The sequence below is a fragment of the Pleurodeles waltl genome, chromosome 7 (genome assembly GCF_031143425.1).
Source record: "Pleurodeles waltl isolate 20211129_DDA chromosome 7, aPleWal1.hap1.20221129, whole genome shotgun sequence".
Classification (NCBI taxonomy): domain Eukaryota; kingdom Metazoa; phylum Chordata; class Amphibia; order Caudata; family Salamandridae; genus Pleurodeles; species Pleurodeles waltl.
In genome coordinates this window covers 16,447,064-16,465,809 of record NC_090446.1, presented here as the reverse complement: position 1 = coordinate 16,465,809, position 18,746 = coordinate 16,447,064, and the positions used below count along the sequence as shown (strand labels likewise).

The 18,746-nt window shown below is 52.3% G+C and overlaps 1 protein-coding gene across 4 annotated transcripts in view; it reads right to left on the bottom strand.

Annotated features, from left to right (window-relative positions):
• The window catches only part of LOC138303562 (kell blood group glycoprotein-like), a 265,259-nt gene extending 248,617 nt beyond the window's left edge, over positions 1–16,642 (bottom strand). Inside the window, exon 1 of one of the 4 annotated variants that reach the window (XM_069242815.1) lies at positions 16,286–16,642. In XM_069242815.1, coding sequence (XP_069098916.1) covers positions 16,286–16,309 — 24 coding nt within the window. In that variant the 5' untranslated portion in view covers positions 16,310–16,642. Of the gene's footprint in view, positions 1–16,094; positions 16,122–16,285 lie in introns of those variants that run through there. The other 3 variants (XM_069242817.1, XM_069242818.1, XM_069242816.1) reach the window with 3 other exon arrangements.
• Positions 16,643–18,746: the final 2,104 nt, after the last annotated feature.

The following is an 18,746-nucleotide window of genomic DNA, read 5'->3' as shown; positions in this document are numbered from 1 at the left end:
TTGCAACATGACACAAGGATGCCTGCATTGGAGCTAGGCACTCAAAGTGCGCCAGCACTAGTAATGGCCTGGAATGCGCCATAGAATGGTAAATACGGTGCATTCCTGCCCTTTCCTTTCCCTCAGCTCAGCAATGTGGCTCTCGGTGTTGCGTTAGAACTTGATAGGTATGGTATCAATGTCTTCGGCACACTCCAGCTCCATGACTCCCTAAGTTGTGCCCTCAGAGGCACTATGCTTTGTAACTCATATTCAGTATGCAGCCTGCATGCCAATCTGTATCAAACTAAGGTCTGACACTTACAACCCCTCCCTGGTCACATGGTCTGACGAAGTCTGACGCAGGAAAACTGAAACATATAAAGGAAAAAACATGTTGCTTTGATCTGCAGTGTGACAACATCACAAACCTCTTTACTGGGTGGACGGTGAATGTGGGACATATTGCATCAAAGCACAGGGCAAATTCATGGGGAAAACACAGAAACTTCTCTTCCTATCACATGAGGTGAGGATGGTGTGGACCAACGTGCCAATGTGGAGGCTGGCACGAGCTGGCAATGTGGAACTGAAAGACTGAGGCACCAAGTAGAATCTGGACATTCGACAAGAAACTCAAGAGCCCCTGATGAGAATGTGGGGAGTGAAACAGGGAAAGAGTGAACAAAATACCCCAGAGTATTAAAGAATAACTGGACCTTCACTCGGTATTATCACAATATTCCCCAAATACACAAAATAACTATGAAGTCCTGTGTATATATCGACGAGCATGGTTAATTTTCATTTCTGAAAGCAAAATGTCCTTAACACATCCCAGTTACATATAATTCTTTAGTTACATATATTCTTATTTTATACAAAAACAAATCCATCATTTCCTCTCTACATCACACACAACTACTGCCCTACTAAAAGTATCCAATATCGTCCATACCTTACACATCCCCATTTGTACCACACCTTAAAATATTTGTTTATATATATATATATATATATATATATATACATCAACAGTGTATAACAGAGAGATGTGCTCATCATCAGATTGAGAAAAGCATCATTGTCCTAATAAGTACATATATTTTATTATATATATCAAAGTGTAAATATTTTTCCTCCTCTCTCCTGGTAATCAGTTCCCATCCATTATATGGATCATTTCACATTTTGTGTCTCCTCTGTGAATAGCATCTCTGACCTGTTGTACCATAATCGATGTCCTTTAATGATATTAAGATGACCACTCTCATGTTGATGCATGTTTCGGCGTAGCCCGGCAGACGCCGTACACCTTCCTCAGGGCACAATAAGACCAATATCTAATCCAGAACCATTAAGGGTGACTAGGACAATAATAAATATTACCTTTGAGGCCAGGGCCCATATGACATCATATTTAAAACAGTTGAAAATATCCTTGTCAGAAGCAGGGGTAATGCTAAGCATCAGTCCTCTTTCTAATAAATGTCTATTAGTGGTTTCAGACTATTCCAAAATTCTGCCCCAACATAATGTCCGATAAGGCACCAATAGGGTTCAATCACCATGAACCGGAATGTTCTGTGTTTTATAGTCCCCTGCATTCGAAAAACCACCGCCGGCGGCAGATCCTTCTCCTACCTCGCCGCCAAGACCTGGAACACTCTCCCCACCATCCTACGACAGACCCAGGACTTGCTGGCCTTCAGAAGACTCCTCAAGACCTGGCTCTTCTACCAGTAGCCCCCCTCATCCCCAGCGCCTTGAGACCCTTGCGGGTATGTAGCGCGCTTTACAAATGCAGTGATTGATTGATTGATTGATATTCCATGTGGTGTTGTTTCTTGGAAATATTTGCCATTGGGGAGCCCTTCAACAATATGCCGTTGAGAAGAAAAATGTCCAGCCCCTGTAGGTAATCGTAAGGGGAGCCCTCAGATCCCAACCTAGGTGTCATGCTTCATCATGGGGCTGCCTCATCATCAAAAATGATTCTGGTACTGAATGAGCACCCTGGTTACATGGGGATGCTGAAGGATCCAAAATTTCAATCTACAAATCTTGTGGACTCTTGTCAAAGGGAATACTTTATTATTGGGTGCCCCGGAGATGATTAATATTCCTCCAGCATCTTACAAGTTGACATGTTTCAGCTGTTCGTGCAACCCCAACAAAGATGCCTGGCCTTCATCAGGGCCAGGCTCCCTAATGCCAATCAGTAACCTTTCATTCACACACTACAATAACACTTTTTTTATTCATGCAGTGAGCATGAATAATGCGTCTAACCATCCTCAATCCATTTTAATTATTTCCTGGGCACCCACAATAAGCTTTTACCTATGAGAAGAAACAAAGAGATTTCTGAGGGTGAAACTTTGGCCACTCTCCCACACGAACACTCCCTGTAGTCAGGGAGGACATAAAATATTTTGTACAGAGGTAAAATCCGTTTCATAATACCACAGTAAATTATGGGGTGATCCCTGCTTATGTACACCTGTCATTGTAAGAAACAATCTCCAACATTGTCAGGAAGATTTTTGGGTATCATGCGCGTGAACAAACCGTCCAAATATTCACTCCCTGGAATGCCCACTTCCCCTTGTAACAGGTTATTTGCAGGTGTCATCGTAATTTGCACACTAAGCAAATTATTAGTTTTACATGAGCCTTGTTGAGTTGTTGCATTTTCTGGGTGCTCTGTGGTTTTGCTCAATAGGACAGTCTCTTGTTGGCTGGTGTTAGGTGTCATCCGTGCAGGGTTGGAGAAGGTAAGACCTGGAAAAGGTACTGACACTCATGTTCTCTCCCCAGTGACTAATTCCTGACTGTGCAATGCAAAGGGAAACCATATGGGACTTTAAAAAATGCCTTCAACGGATAAGAATCTAATCAGGGGGAACCAAGGGTAAGACCATAGGCTAAGGCCATGGACATGGGCACCATGCCACCACAAATGTTGTTTTGAGTGCAAACTCCCAACTGTTTGATCACCCAGTGCTTAACTTGTGCCAGTGTTTGTCGATGCTCGGCACCAGCACTTATTTAAAAAAAGCGGCAGGTGTTTATTGCGGTGCACCACATGGTGGCACTGTCAGACTAATTGAAAAAAAAACGATATAAGTGTTGAACAAATCAATGTATGATTCAAAGTAATTCAATCAGAGAATTCATAGAGCTCTGGCTCCCCTAGTACAGTCACAATTGTTACTTCTGTAGGACAGTAACGGTAACTAGGTGATGGTACTGGTATTTGGCAGTACTGGCAGGGACATGAGGTGGCACGAGAGGCAGTGGTCTCGTGAGAAATATGCTTGGGCCCTGGCAGCTATTATTTGACAAATTAAGCACTGTGGGTACCAGTGGCGCTGCCTGCTTCCTTGAAATGCAGCAGCTGAACCTGTATCTTGAAATGGAGGTTAACAGCCATAATTAGTTTGTTAATCCCCTTTTCCTATTTCCAGCTTGGAATCGTGTGCAAATTAGTACACACTAATTTGTGCACTCCACCCTGTTGAAATTACAGGTGCACCATATCCACCCGATTTCTGAAGGCCCATTGTTATCGGCCCTCAGTAGGGGCTCTGGTACTAGAGGAGGCCTGGTTACATGCTGACCAGATGGGTTTGGGGGCCTGTTCTGGCCACCCGCCCCCTTTATATCTCGCCCCTTCTCTATTCATCCTGCCTGTACTGCCTGGTAATCGAGCATCTCCTCCCAGATGCTCATAGAAAGGAAGCTGAGGTCCATGATGGGCCCTGTTCACAAAGGTAAACTTAGACCAGAAGTCTAAGTTTCCGACTTTCGATATTCACTAAGGTAAGTTATGAGTAGTATCTTTATATCCTCATTCGGGGGGGAATCTGCGCACTCGGAGTGGAATCTCTGCACCTGGGCTGGAATTTCCGCATTTGCAGTGTAATCTCTGCACTCGGGGTGTAATCCTCAAACTCGGGCAGACTCTTCGTAGTTGGTGCGTAGATCCGCCCGAGTGCGGGTGTAAAGACACTACCTGTAACTTACCTTGTTGAATATCGACAGTCGTAGACTTCTGGTCTAAGTTTACCTTTGTGAGCCGGGCCCCGCATCTCTAAGTATATCCCTGAGGGCCACAAGGGGCCCCTGCAGAATCTTCCCCTGTAAGTCGCTCTGGCGGCTCAGTGGACGATGCATCATCTGCAGGAATCCGTGCTGACCTGGTGATTACAAGTGCAAACTACAGGAGGGCGCAAAGAGTGAGGCAGAAGTGGAGGGACTGAGAACCCAGGTTTCAGGAACAAATGCATAAGGGGTGAGGTTGTCCTAAAGTCGAGAGGGCGGGGTCCAGTTAGAACCCCATCCTTTGTCCACGTAAATCATCCCTCTTGTGGGAGAAGCAGGGCAGACCACTGAGGGTGAGGGATGAAGAATGAGGGGTTATGACTGAGGGATAAGGAGTAAGGATGAGGAGTGAGAGATAAAGAGATGGAGGTGAGGGACTGCGGTATGAGGAGTGAGTGGCATTATGGGTGATGAATAAGAGATGAAGCGTAAGTGAGACAGAAGAATGGGGAGTGAGGGATGAGGACTGAGGGATAACGAGTGAGGGATGAGTACTGAAAACAAGAAGTGAGGAATGAGGAAAGTGAGAAGAGGAAAGGGGGTGACACACGAGGGCTGGTGAGTGAGAGATGAGCACTGAGGGATGAGAACTGAGGAGTGAAGGGTGAGGAATGAGGAATGAGGGTTGAAGGATGAGGAATCATAACAGAGGGACATGGAGTGAGGGATGGTGAATGAGGGATTCAGAAAGAGAGACGAGGAGTGAGGGATGAGGAATAAGGAATTTAGAATGAGGGACGAGGAGTGAGGGATGAGGAATGAGGCATTATGAATGAGGAGTGAACGATGAGGAATGAGGAGTGACGGATGAGGAATGATAGATTTGGATTGAGAAACGAGGAGTGTGGGGTGGGGAATGAGGGATTTGGAAAGAGGGACAAGAAGTGAGGAATTTAGAATGAGGGATGGAGTGAGGGGGAGGTATTAGGAATGAGGTTTGAGGAGTGAGAAATGAAGGATGAGGAATGAGGCATTAGGAATGAGGAGTGAACGATGAGGAACAAGGAGTGAGGGATGGGGAATGATAGTTTTAGATGGAGGAACGAGGAGTGGGGGATGGATAATATGTAATTTGTAATGAGGGACGAGGAGTTAGGGATGAGGAATGAGGGATTTAGAATAAAGGGTGATAAGTGAGGGATGAAGGGTGAGGCATTAGGAATGAGGCTTGAGGAGTGAAAAATGAGAGATGAGGAGTGGGGTATTAGGAGTAAGGAATGAGGAGTGAACAATGAGGAATGAGCAGTGAGGGGTGAGGAATGAGGAGTGAGGGATGAGGAATGATAGATTTGGATTGTGGAACGAGGAGTGAGCGATGTGCAATGATAGATTTCGATTGAGGAATGAGGAGTGGGGCATGGAGAATAGGGAATTTGGAATGAGGGACGAGGAGTTAGGGAAGATGAATGAGGTATTTGGAATGAAAGGTGATGACTGAGGCATTACGAATGAGGCTTGAGGAATGAGAAATGAGAGATGAGGAATTAGATATTAGGAGTAAGGAATGAGGAGTGGACAATGAGGAATGAGGAGCGAGGGATGAGGAATGATAGATTTGGATTGAGGAACAAGGAGTGAGGGATGGAGAATAGGGAACGAGGGACGAGGATTGGCAAGTGGAGAATGAGGGATTTGGAAAGAGGGACGAGGAGTGAGGGGTGAGGAATGAGGGACGAGGAAGGAGAGACAAGGACAGAATATGTGCTAACATGGATGGCGTACCTACAAAGACCTCCTCCCAGCACCAAGTGAAGCCAGGGACAGTCACTCCACTGACATCTCCACACATGAGGTGTCATTACCACACTGGACGCAGCTCGCCCTCGTGAACATCAGTCAGGAAGGGTGTTTCCGGAGTACACAGCTCATGGAGGCACAGCTCGGCCTTTGTCCCGCACAGCTCTTCAGTGTTCGTAACACGGTACAATGTTCTCCGGGTCGCTCGGCGCAGCGCCCAGTCGTTTCACGCAGCGCTACACTGCTTGATATTTTTAATAAGTTTGGGAAGTTTTCAGGGAGTGGGGGCAGGGAAATGGCTCGCGCTGATGCAGCAGAACTTTATAAATGGTGTTAACTGGGCCCTTCGGGTAATGTAAACTGTTTACTATCAGTCGAGAGGGATTACTCGGCCTTGTCTGGAGAGTGTAACCGGATCTCCGCACATTCATTGCGCTCCGGGTATTCAGTGCAGTCGGTTTCTCCACGCATCCCCCATTGCCGTCCTTTGATGCTGGGACCCCCGGGACCGCGGTACCTCGCATCACTCCTTGGCACCTGACTCTGCAAACGCCGAGAGTGAGTGCCGGTCGCGGGCCCTTGTGTGGCACTGGTTGGCACTGCTCTCTGCCCCCAGGACCATGGCTCGGTTCAGTGGCAGTGAATAATCGCCTTTAGAACGGGGAAAGGCTAAGTTAGCTTCGTGGAAATTCAGGTCGTTACTCGCACATGCAAAAAGCTAAAGTCAGCAGAAGCGTTTATTCTAACATTTAAACTGGGCATTCATGGGCTGGAAGGTAAATTGGAGACATAACTTTGTTGGTGTTTTTTCATAGTATATGTGTCTTTTTTCAATTTTACGGCACAACAAAATAGGTATATTGCACCACGTTTTTCAGACAACGTTCGTTTTATTTTATTTTTTTAAGACGCAAGGCACAAAACTGGGTCTTAAAAATAAAGACCCTTGCTCGCATGGGAGATGCTGTTATGTGTCCTCCTGTCGGATATGAAATTACATGCTGGGACTTGTAGTTCTGCTTTTCTCACTTCTAGGTATTGCGCTATCCTTTAATCCCAGCCTTTATGCAATGTTTTGGAATTGAAGGGGTGTGCCTTTTATCCCCACCCTGAAGTAGCACTAATTCTCCTAAACTGGGGGAGTCTCGTTGTCCCTCGTTCAGAGCCTACAGAGGGCAATTATTGGAATATTAATATTTCCCTTGTGAGACCACACGTTTTTCGTGAGAAGACCACCATTGGTGCTGTCAAATTCTGGGGTTGCCACACTTGGGGCGCCTTGTCTTGAGACCATCTCGCGCCTCGTTCGTCCACCACCCTCTTCTTCCTGTCTCTTCATCTGACTCTCATCCCGCGTTCTCCCTCTGCACTCGTTCACCGACATTACGAGGATGAATAGCTAAGCCGGCCCCGCTGAGTGTCAAGCTAGTGCAAAGTGTTGCATACAGATGTCTACACCCGATGCATTAGCCCACTGAGCAATATCACTCATGCTCTGCTTTGTATCCGCGCCACTTGAAGTCATTGTCTCTGGGGGACAGTGTGTAAGGGGGTCTGACGCTCATTTGCATAATGCATGCATCCCTGAGCAGACATTACTTGAGCACAACGTTAGCCATCAATATCCAGAGGGGGGGGGGGGGGATATTTTGATCCAATGGGAGCTATTCCGCAAAACCACGATTGAAAAAAAATAAGTTTAGGGAAAATTGGTTCGAGAGAATTTTTTTATATAAATTACATCATTTATTTAACGCATAAACCGTGTCGAATTAGCCTGGTACCTGTTGGCGGGGAATTGATCGATTCAGCAAAATCTACAGTAAAATAACCCTTCTTTCAGTGACATAATTTTGTGCACAGCACATTTTAAGATTTAGATTTTTTTGCAGTTTGATAGAAGGCGAAGTCGGCGCTAGGTCATTTGCGCGTTTTACACGAGCGGCACTTACATTACACAAGGGCATATTGTTTTGTTCTTAAGGCATGGTGGGATTAAATGATTTGCCCCAAATCACAGGGTGTTGGATCGGCGCCGAGATTCGAGCCTGGTGCCCCAGCCTCAAAGTCGGCACTTTTGGCTGTAACTCGTTGGAGCCCGCCTCGCCCCGTCTGGTCCTTTACCTACCCCGACCCCAGCGCCCCGCCCCCCCGACCCCAGCGCCCGGGGGGGTGGGGGGGAGCAGGGGATGGGTGGTGCTCTTCTACTTTCTAAAGATTTTGATGTGGTCTTGAGGAGGCCTCGGGGTTTACGCAGACTTGAATTAGACATCCTCGGTGTACGTTAAAGTTCTCCCCATCTCTGTCGTGTTCACTCCACAACTGCCCCCGCCCGATAGCATATTCAGGGAGAGGGAGCTGCCCCTCTGCAAATTAACCCGGGCCTGGAGCGGTCCCGACAGGCCCGGGGATGACATAAGAACCGCCAGCAGGATGTGAAGTGCCTCCTGGGTCACACTTAATGTAAACGCAAACGGATTACAGCTTAAATCTGACTTTTATAGGGCATCCTGCCCCTGACCTATGACCCCGAATAAAAATAGCAGAAGCGACGAAGGAACACATGATTTATATTGAGCAACAACTTTAGTAACCTGCTATTAAGGCAATATTTTTCAAATCCCATATAGATTCCGCTGCTCCCGGCAGCCCAGACGCCAGATGCCTGGGGTGCAACATTTCCTGCACCAGATCACTCATTGCACATCATTGGGAAAACCAGCGCCGCACAGAGTTCACACAAAATACAAATGGATGTGTCCCAAAATTCACCCTCGTCATTCCAAAACGCGATACTCATTCAAAGGTGCCCCCGAAACAGTCAGACTGCACTCATGAGCTACTCAGAAACACAAAGGGGCAGATTTACAAGCGCCTAGTGCCACCGTAGTGTCGCACTTTGTTTACGCTGCGGCGCCGCAAGCGGTCCCCTACACTGCGCCACATTTAACAACTGGTACAATTGGACCATTGCGCCAGTTCGTAAAGCCTTGCGCCACCTTATACCTCCGCTAAGTACAATGGGGCATATTTACACAAAACTGGTGCATCGTGGTGATGCATTGCCCATGCCCCACCTAACGACACTACGGGTGCACCATATTTACAATACGGTGCACCACGGTGGTCGTTAGGTCAATAGCGTCAACATTTTTTATGCTATTGTGGTGCTGTGCTGCCCTAGTTGACCCTAGTGCAGCAAAGTGCAAGGAGGCCCACAGGTTTCTATGGGTGCGCCATTTTAACGCCTGCTTTGAGCAGGCGTTAAAAATTACGCCAAAAATGACACAGTGAAATCTTGTAGATTTCATTGCACCATTTTTGTGGGCCTCCTAGCCCCAGAACGTCCATACATTATGCCTGCTGTGGGTGCAATGTAGGTCAAGGGGGTTCAAAGTTGCAAGCAATCCGCCACATTGTAAATATGGCCTGGCCAAAAAGCCTTCCTAACGTCACATTAGCGTAAACAAAAAAAATGATGCTAACGTGACACAGGAAGAGGCTTGTAAACATGCCCCAATGTATGCTCTTCCATTGAAAGCCATGCAGAACTGGCACAGAAACATCTACAAGATTCCACTGCGTTGGGCTGCACCACCGCAGCGTTTTTGATGTCTGCTCAGAGCACGTGAATAAAGTGACTCTTGCTTCATAACATTGAACCCCCCCCCCTCCCCCCCATTGCTGGGGTAGAGTCATTTTTTCACGCTAGTCCCGCAATGCTCCGATTCAGCACCATGTGCGCCACGAGTGCTGTATCATAAATACAGCGCTAACATAGCATCGTGAGGGGGTCCAGGGCTGGCGCAAGAAGACGGGGGCGTCAAGTCCGATGCATCAATGTCTTGTAAATGAAGCCCAAAGTATTCAGAGCAGAAGTGCTCGAAGGTGGCCTGGTGGATGAATGGCATATTCAGGATCCTGAAGAAGGGCTCCCCAATCCTGGCTCCCCCTGTATTAAACTGTGTGAACAGCGGCACTTCGATCAATATTCTGTCTCATTGCCTAATTGCTGAACTGGGAGCTGACCAGTGTATGCACAGAACGCTATTTGTTAAATATTGCATACATCCCCGAATTATTGCACAAAAACACTTTGAATAAAATGTTGTGATAAGAATAATTCAAATATATTCACAAGGAGTCGGAGGCCGCACATAAAATGCAAACGCACAGTTGTGTGTGAAAGTGAGAATTCACAGACAAAGCCACGCAGACGAGTGCCTTGAGGCGCTTGAGTGTGAAATATGGCGATATTGGGCGTGGAGAGAGCCTCAGACCTGCTGTGTGTGTGGGGGGGAAAGGAGGGGGCGAGAAGGCTTCATGGGACAGCGGGGCGCACCCAGAGAAACCTGCACGGAAATACACCCTGGTGAGCAGCTCACGCTGCTAGTGTGTGTACCCGTGACCAGGCACTACACCTGATAGCGCCCAGAAGGCGCTGGACCCGGAGGTGGGAGCACGTGAACGAGGTGGGAGAGCTGCAAACACGGCACCTTGTGGGATCGGAGGGGCGGGTGTGTAATTCATCCTCACTGACGTGAGATAGCCAGGGGGTCACACCTGACAGAAATGAAAAACAAGCTCAGACACACCCAGGATTGATACCGCGCACCTGTGGCAGCAAAGCAGCGCCCTGAACCCCGCCACCCGCGTGAGACACATACCTCTCTCTGCCTCCCTTGTCTACCTGAGGGATCAGTGCTCCCTCCTTACCTGGGGTGGAAGAGCGCCCCCTGTCCTCTGCCCCAGTCTCCCCTCCTCACCTGGGGTGGAAGAGCGCCCCCTGTCCTGTGCCCCAGCCTCCCCTCCGTACTTGGGTGGAAGCGCACCCCCCTGTCCTGTGCCCCAGTCTCCCCTCCTCACCTGGGGTGGAAGCGCGCCCCCTGTCCTGTGCCCCAGACTCCCCTCCGTACCTGGGGTGGAAGCGCGCCCCCCTGCCCTGTGCCCCAGGGTCCCCTCCGTACCTGGGGTGGAAGCGCGCCCCCTGTCCTGTGCCCCAGCCTCCCCTCCTTACCTGGGGTGGAAGCGCACCCCCCTGCCCTGCGCCCCAGGGTCCCCTCCTTACCTGGGGTGCAAGAGCACCCCCTGTCCAGTGCCCCAGGGTCCCCTCCTTACCTCGGGTGGAAGAGTGCCCCTTGACCCGTGCCCTAGGATCCCCTCCTAACCTGGGGTGCAAGAATGCCCCTTGACCCGTGCCCCAGGGTCCCCTCCTTACCTGGGGTGCCAGGGAACCCCCTGTCCTGTGCCCCAGGGTCCCCTCCGTACCTGGGGTGGGAGCGCGCCCCCCTGTCCTGTCCTGTGCCCCAGGGTCCCCTCCGTACCTGGGGTGGAAACGCGCCCCCTGTCCTGTGCCCCAGGGTCCCCTCCTTACCTGGGGTGGAAGCGCGCCCTCTGTCCTGTGCCCCAGCCTCCCCTCCTCACCTGGGGTGGAAGCGCACCCCCCTGTCCAGTGCCCCTGGGTCCCCTCCTTACCTCGGGTGGAAGAGTGCCCCTTGACCCGTGCCCTAGGATCCCCTCCTAACCTGGGGTGCAAGAGTGCCCCTTGACCCATGCCCCAGGGTCCCCTCCTTACCTGGGGTGGAAGCGCGCCCCCTTGTCCTGTGCCCCAGGGTCCCCTCCTTACCTGGGGTGGAAGCGCGCCCCCTGTCCTGTGCCCCAGGGTCCCCTCCTTACCTGGGGTGGAAGCGCGCCCCCCTGTCCTGTGCCACAGGGTCCCCTCCGTACCTGGGGTGGAAGCGCGCCCCCTGTCCTGTGCCCCAGCCTCCCCTCCTCACCTGGGGTGGAAGCGCACCCCCCTGCCCTGTGCCCCAGGGTCCCCTCCTTACCTGGGGTGCAAGAGCACCCCCTGTCCAGTGCCCCTGGGTCCCCTCCTTACCTCGGGTGGAAGAGTGCCCCTTGACCCGTGCCCTAGGATCTCCTCCTAACCTGGGGTGCAAGAGTGCCCCTTGACCCGTGCCCCAGGGTCCCCTCCTTACCTGGGGTGGAAGCGCGCCCCCCTGTCCTGTGCCCCAGGGTCCCCTCCTTACCTGGGGTGGAAGCGCGCCCCCTGTCCTGTGCCCCAGGGTCCCCTCCTTACCTGGGGTGGAAGCGCGCCCCCCTGTCCTGTGCCCCAGGGTCCCCTCCTTACCTGGGGTGGAAGCGCGCACCCTGTCCAGTGCCCCAGGGTCCCCTCCTTACCTGGGGTGGAAGCGCGCCCCCTGTCTAGTGCCCCAGGGTCCCTTCCTTGGTGAGAAAGCTGCAGAGGCGTCATGAGTTCTGCGCCCTCACCTGTCCATCCTGACATAGGCGCTCATCACGAAAGACCGCCGAAGGAGCGGGCCTAAAGACCGCTCTATTATGACTGATTTCGAATCCATCGGGTGGAATTCTGAGACCAGTCGTGCTGGCGGTCGGCGGTGCAGAGACGTACCACCACCGGTACTGCCACACCATAAAGAGACCACACATCATATTACAACCCGTAATACGGTGTGGTGGTGTCCAGATGGTGAGGCGCTGCTGGCGGTGGAAGCGCCAGGACCAGTTCCACTCCCGGACGACCACCTCAACAGACGAGGTAAGTGGATCGTCAAACAGGGGAGAGGTGGTTGTGTGCGTGTCTGTGTGTGTGAGTGCATGTGTGAATGTCATGAATGCAGGGGGATGTGTGGGGGTGTTTGTGGGTGTGTGTGTTTGTGGATGGGGTGTGGGGTGAATGAGTGTTTGTGGATGGGGGTGAGTGATAGTGGATGGGGGTGAGTGCGATTGAGCAGATGGAAGGGGTGAGTGGGTGTATGCGTGTGCGTGTTTGTGTAAGTGGACAGGGAGGGGGATGCATGTGTTTGTGTAAGTGGACAGGGAGGGGGGTGCATGTGTTTGTGTAAGTGGATGGGGGGGTGCATGTGTTTGTGTAAGTGGACAGGGAGGGGGATGCATGTGTTTGTGTAAGTGGACAGGGAGGGGGGGCATGTGTTTGTGTAAGTGGATGGGGAGGGGGTGCATGTGCTTGTGTAAGTGGATGGGGAGTGGGTGCATGTGTTTCTGTAAGTGGACAGGGAGGGGGGTGCATGTGTTTGTGTAAGTGGATGGGGAGGGGGTGCATGTGCTTGTGTAAGTGGATGGGGAGTGGGTGCATGTGTTTGTGTAAGTGGATGGGGAGGGGGCTGCATGTGTTTGTGTAAGTGGACGGGGAGGGGGTGCATGTGTTTGTGTAAGTGGATGGGGAGGGGGTGCATGTGCTTGTGTAAGTGGATGGGGAGTGGGTGCATGTGTTTGTGTAAGTGGATGGGGAGGGGGTGCATGTGTTTGTGTAAGTGGATGGGGAGGGGGCTGCATGTGTTTGTGTAAGTGGATGGGGAGGGGGTGCATGTGCTTGTGTAAGTGGATGGGGAGTCGGTGCATGTGTTTGTGTAAGTGGATGGGGGGTGCATGTTTTGTGTAAGTGGACAGGGAGGGGGCTGCATGTGTTTGTGTAAGTGGATGGGGAGGGGGTGCATGTGTTTGTGTAAGTGGACAGGGAGGGGGATGCATATGTTTGTGTAAGTGGACGGGGAGGGGGGTGCATGTGTTTGTGTAAGTGGATGGGGAGGGGGTGCATGTGTTTGTGTAAGTGGATGGGGAGGGGGCTGCATGTGTTTGTGTAAGTGGATGGGGAGGGGGTGCATGTGCGTGTGTAAGTGGATGGGGAGTGGGTGCATGTGTTTGTGTAAGTGGACAGGGAGGGGGGTGCATGTGTTTGTGTAAGTGGATGGGGAGGGGGTGCATGTGCTTCTGTAAGTGGATGGGGAGTGGGTGCATGTGTTTGTGTAAGTGGATAGGGAGGGGGCTGCATGTGTTTGTGTAAGTGGACGGGGAGGGGGTGCATGTGTTTGTGTAAGTGGATGGGGAGGGGGTGCATGTGCTTGTGTAAGTGGATGGGGAGTGGGTGCATGTGTTTGTGTAAGTGGATGGGGAGGGGGTGCATGTGTTTGTGTAAGTGGATGGGGAGGGGGTTGCATGTGTTTATATAAGTGGACGGGGAGGGGGTGCATGTGCTTGTGTAAGTGGATGGGGAGTGGGTGCATGTGTTTGTGTAAGTGGATGGGGGGGTGCATGTGTTTGTGTAAGTGGACAGGGAGGGGGCTGCATGTGTTTGTGTAAGTGGATGGGGAGGGGGTGCATGTGTTTGTGTAAGTGGACAGGGAGGGGGATGCATATGTTTGTGTAAGGGGACGGGGAGGGGGGTGCATGTGTTTGTGTAAGTGGATGGGGAGGGGGTGCATGTGTTTGTGTAAGTGGATGGGGAGGGGGCTGCATGTGTTTGTGTAAGTGGATGGGGAGGGGGTGCATGTGCTTGTGTAAGTGGATGGGGAGCGGGTGCATGTGTTTGTGTAAGTGGATCGTGAGGTGGATGTACGTGTTTGTGTAAGTGGACAGGGAGGGGGCTGCATGTGTTTGTGTAAGTGGATGGGGAGGGGGTGCATGTGTTTGTGTAAGTGGACAGGGAGGGGGATGCATATGTTTGTGTAAGTGGACGGGGAGGGATGTGTGTGTTTATGTGAGTGGACGGGGAGGGAAGTGTGTGTTTGTGTGAGTGAACAGGGAGAGCAGGTGAGTGCGTGGATGTGCCTCATAATACCACTAGTGGTATCATGCCTTCCGCCGTGCTGGAGGTGCTCACCTCCAGCCCAGCAGAATGCGGTAATGTGGTGGGATGGATGGAGGCTTCGCGGTTTGGCTTTGGCCAAACTCCTAATTTGGCGGTATTCACTGCCGGCCGCCACCGCAGACCTGACAGTCTCATGACCGTCAGGGTCGTAATTAGGCCCATAGTGTTCCTCACGTAAGGACCCTTTCCCTGGCCCCTCACTCTAGACCCAGGTCCATCATTCCTCACCTGGGGGTGCTGGGAGCTCTCTTGCCCTGGTCCCTCATTCCTCACCTGGGGGTGCTGGGACCCCTCTTGCCTGGTCCCTCACTCCTCACATAGGGGTGCAGGGACCCCTCTTGCCTGGTTCCTCACTCCTCACCTGGGGGTGCTGGGGGCTCTTTTGCCTGGTCCCTCACTCTTCACCTGGGGGTGTTGGGAGCCCCTCTTTCCCTGGTCCCTCATTCCTCACCTGGGGGTGCTGGGAGCTCTCTTGCCCTGGTCCCTCACTCCTCGCGTAGGGGTGCTGGGACCCCTCTTGCCTAGTCCCTCACATAGGGGTGCTGGGAGCCCCTCTTTCCCTGGTCCCTCTCTCCTCACATGGGGGTGCTGGGAGCTCTCTTTCCCTGGTCCCTCTCTCCTCACATGGAGGTGCTGGGAGCTCTCTTGCCCTGGTCCCTCACTCCTCACCTGGGGGTGCTGGGAGCTCTCTTGCATGGTCCCTTACTCCTCACCTGGGGGTGCTGGGAGCTCTCTTGCCCTGGCCCCTCACTCCTCACCTGGGGGTACTGGAAGCTCTCTTGCCCTGGTCCCTCACTCCTCACATGGGGTGCTGAAAGGTCTCTTCCATGGTCCCTCACTCCTCACGTAGGGATTCAGGGAGCCTCTCTTACCCAGGCCCCTCACTCTAGACCAGGGGGGGTTCAGGGAGGCCCGCTTGCCCTGGTCCCTCACTCCTCACCTGGGGGTGCTGGGGGCTCTCATGCCCTGGTCCCTCACTCCTCACGTAGGGGTGCGGGGAGCCCCTCTTGCTTCGTGCCCTCACTCCTCACCTGGGGATTGTAGGTGCCCACCCTCCTCTCTAATTATCCAGGAGATGCAGTAACGCCGTCTGCCCTCCGCCCCTCCGTACCCGGGAGGTTCAGGAGCGCCTGGCAGGGGCATTTGGGACCCATGTCTGTGCCCCCTTACCTCGGAGTGACACTTGAGCTAGCCCCATGCCCTTCGCACCCTTTCACCGAGGAGGTGCCGTTGCGCCCCATGCCTGGTGCCCCCTTTACCTCGGAGGTGCCCTTGCGCCCCGTGCCCGCTGCCCCCTTTACCTCGAAGGTGCCCTTGCACCCCATGCCCGGTGCCCCACTCTTACCTCGGAGGTACCCTTGCGCCCCATGCCCGGTGCCCCACTCTTGCCTCGGAGGTACCCTTGCGCCCCATGCCCGGTGCCCCACTCTTACCTCTGAGGTGCCCTTGAGCCGCATGCGCGGTGCCCCCTTTAACTCTTAGGTACCCTTGCGCCTCATGTCCGGTGCCACTCTTCCCTCGGAGGAGCCTTGCGCCCCATGCCCGGTGCCCCCTTTACCCCTTAGGTGCCCTTGCGCCCCATGCCCGGTGCCACCCTTCCCTCGGAGGTGCCTTGCGCCCCATGCCGGTGCCCCACTCTAACCTCGGAGGTGCCCTTGCGCCCCATGCCCGGTGCCACCCTTCCCTCGCATGCCGGGGCCCTCCTTTACCTCGGAGGTGCCTTGCGCCCCATGCCCGGTGCCACCCTTCCTTCGGAGGTGCCTTGCGCCCCATGCCCGGTGCCACCCTTCCCTCGGAGGTACCTTGCGCCCCATGCCGGTGCCCCACTCTTACCTCGGAGGTGCCCTTGCGCCCCATGCCCGGTGCTTTGCGCGCTCCCAGGTTTATCCTCCACGGACATCTGCTCACAAGTTGCGGCGCTTTTGATGGGTGCTGTCAGTGCTCCGAGTGGGAGGGCCCCCGAGGGGGGTGGAGGAGGAGCCTGCGGACCTCCCCCGCCTGCCCCTGTGTGAGGCTGGCGGGGCCGGAGAGGTAGACTCTGGGAGGTACCCCGGCACCTTCCAGCTCCCGCCATCCTCTGCGTCCTGCCAGTTGGCCTGGGATTGGGGGGGCAGAGATGGAGGTGGGGGTGAGGGACAGGGCCCAGGGGGCTGTCACAGCGGACCCTCCGGGCTGGACTGCGCGCTAAGCACTCGCAGCGCAGGGCTTCTTGGCACTGGCGCGGTCACCCCATTTCACCCTGCTCCAGATTTCATCATCGCGAGCTGTCTCACGTTACAAGCCCCCCGGGTGGTGCCTCATGTTTTACTGGCGCTTCTGCTCAGCAGAGGCTTCATGCTGATGGGGGCAAATATCCCTTTAAACAGTGGTGACCCTCGGCTCCGTGGCCAGGGCATGTCGCGACTGCTGAGTGGCACCGGCTGATCGTGGTAATTAGATACAGGCAGCGATAGAGATTGGAAAAGGACTCTGGGGTCCCACAATCCGGGGCTCAAGTGGCGACAGCGGAGTTGGCATTGGACCCCGAGGGGCAGCGACACCAGGGGCAGGTGTCTGACACTCAATTTACACGTGTAGTTTTGTTTTACAAACTCTGACCTCAGACATTGGCAGCAGGAACATATGTGATGTGAATCTGATCTGGCTTATTAAATACGTCACCAACAGACTGCATGTTATTTTATCTCAAGGGTCCTGCTGCAAAGGTCTTTGTGTACCCAGCAGTTTTCAGGGCGCACTGGCAGTAAGACAACTCTGTTGGTCAATGCACTTGCTGCAGAAATCAGTTTGCATCCCATTCACCGAGATGTAGCACACTAGAAAGAAACATTAAATCTTACAATATCTATAAAGGCTTAGTTACAATTTTATTTCATGTTTACTCTGTGTGCTTACACCGCACACAACATTTTTTGTGTGTAAAAAGGCCTCTCACTCACATCGTTATTGTGGAATGTTTCGTTAACATGGCGACCTCGCCCGCAATACAAGTACACCGGATGGTCTCACCCTCAGATACTATTATAGAAGTTACAATTGCCCGTAGGAATACCCTTTCACTAGTCCTTTTAGTCTTAGGGTCCTATAGCAAGTTCAAAACTCAAGAGGACGCTTGGAGTGTGTTCGGGCCCCCGCACCTGTAGGTCTGCTGTCTGCAATCTAGTAACTCATCATGAGATAGCCTGGAGGGTTAATGTGCCTGCCGCAATGCACATGCAAGTTACAGATTTGTATACGATGCATGTGCACAATATAAATGGACTGGGGGCTCCATCAGAGGGGTAAATTGCTCCCCTACATCTCCAAGCGGCCGTCCCTCAAGAGAGCAAAAAAGTATAAGATACTGCCGGGCTTTAAGTGGGCCGGGTCCTGCAGGAGCTCAGCACCTGCAGTTCTGTCCCCTATCGGATGGAAAAAAAATCCTAACTCTGCAGCAGAACCCCACTGTGCCCCCTTTGATGTAACTCTAAATACACTCATCATGGTCCCGTCACAGTCTCATCATTTCAGAACTGAAGCATTTTCAATTTTATACACAATGAAGCCATTGTTGCTTATTTATCTTATCCAACTAACCGCCATTGACAAAGCCAATAGTCCTGGCTCGTTTTAGGTGAAAGTTACTGGTTATATTATATATTTCATGCAACCACAAACAAGCATTTGCAATGCAATGGGTCTCGCTTTCGCTTGAGTTAGAGGTATTAGCTTTGTAAACTCCTAACCGGACTTTTCCTGCCACATAAATTGAAAATGAAGAGTAAAACAGTTACACATAAGGGAGACGATTCAAAGTGCCACACTATGAGCGTGAAGGAGACACGCAAAAGAAAAAAGAAGTTCACTGCCAGTCAAACGTATCAGCAAAAGTGCAATTAGCCATGTAACAGGGTCGATGTCCAAAGCGGTAACCAAACCGCCCCAAGGAGGGACAAACGTAAAGCATTTACCAATGATAACAAAGGATTTTTGAAGGGCAAGCCCATGAACGATCGATAGTGATGGGCGTGAGGTGGGTGTGGTTAAAAGCCCAAATAGATAACAACACGTCTGAAAAGCAGTGCTTGCTCACTGCGACCTAAAAAAGGTGCATCAAAATACCAGTCTGCAGCACACTATGCTAGGCACAGATTTTTAGTTTACATGTTTTAAGCCACCACCCTTAATTACATAAGCCACGCCTCTTTGAGGGGCCCTCCCCCAGGTTTTTCATCCTACTGAGATACCCTGCACCCACTCTTAGGGACAAGCTTAATCACTGGGGCCCCCCTCACGAGCACGGTTGGCTCTCCTC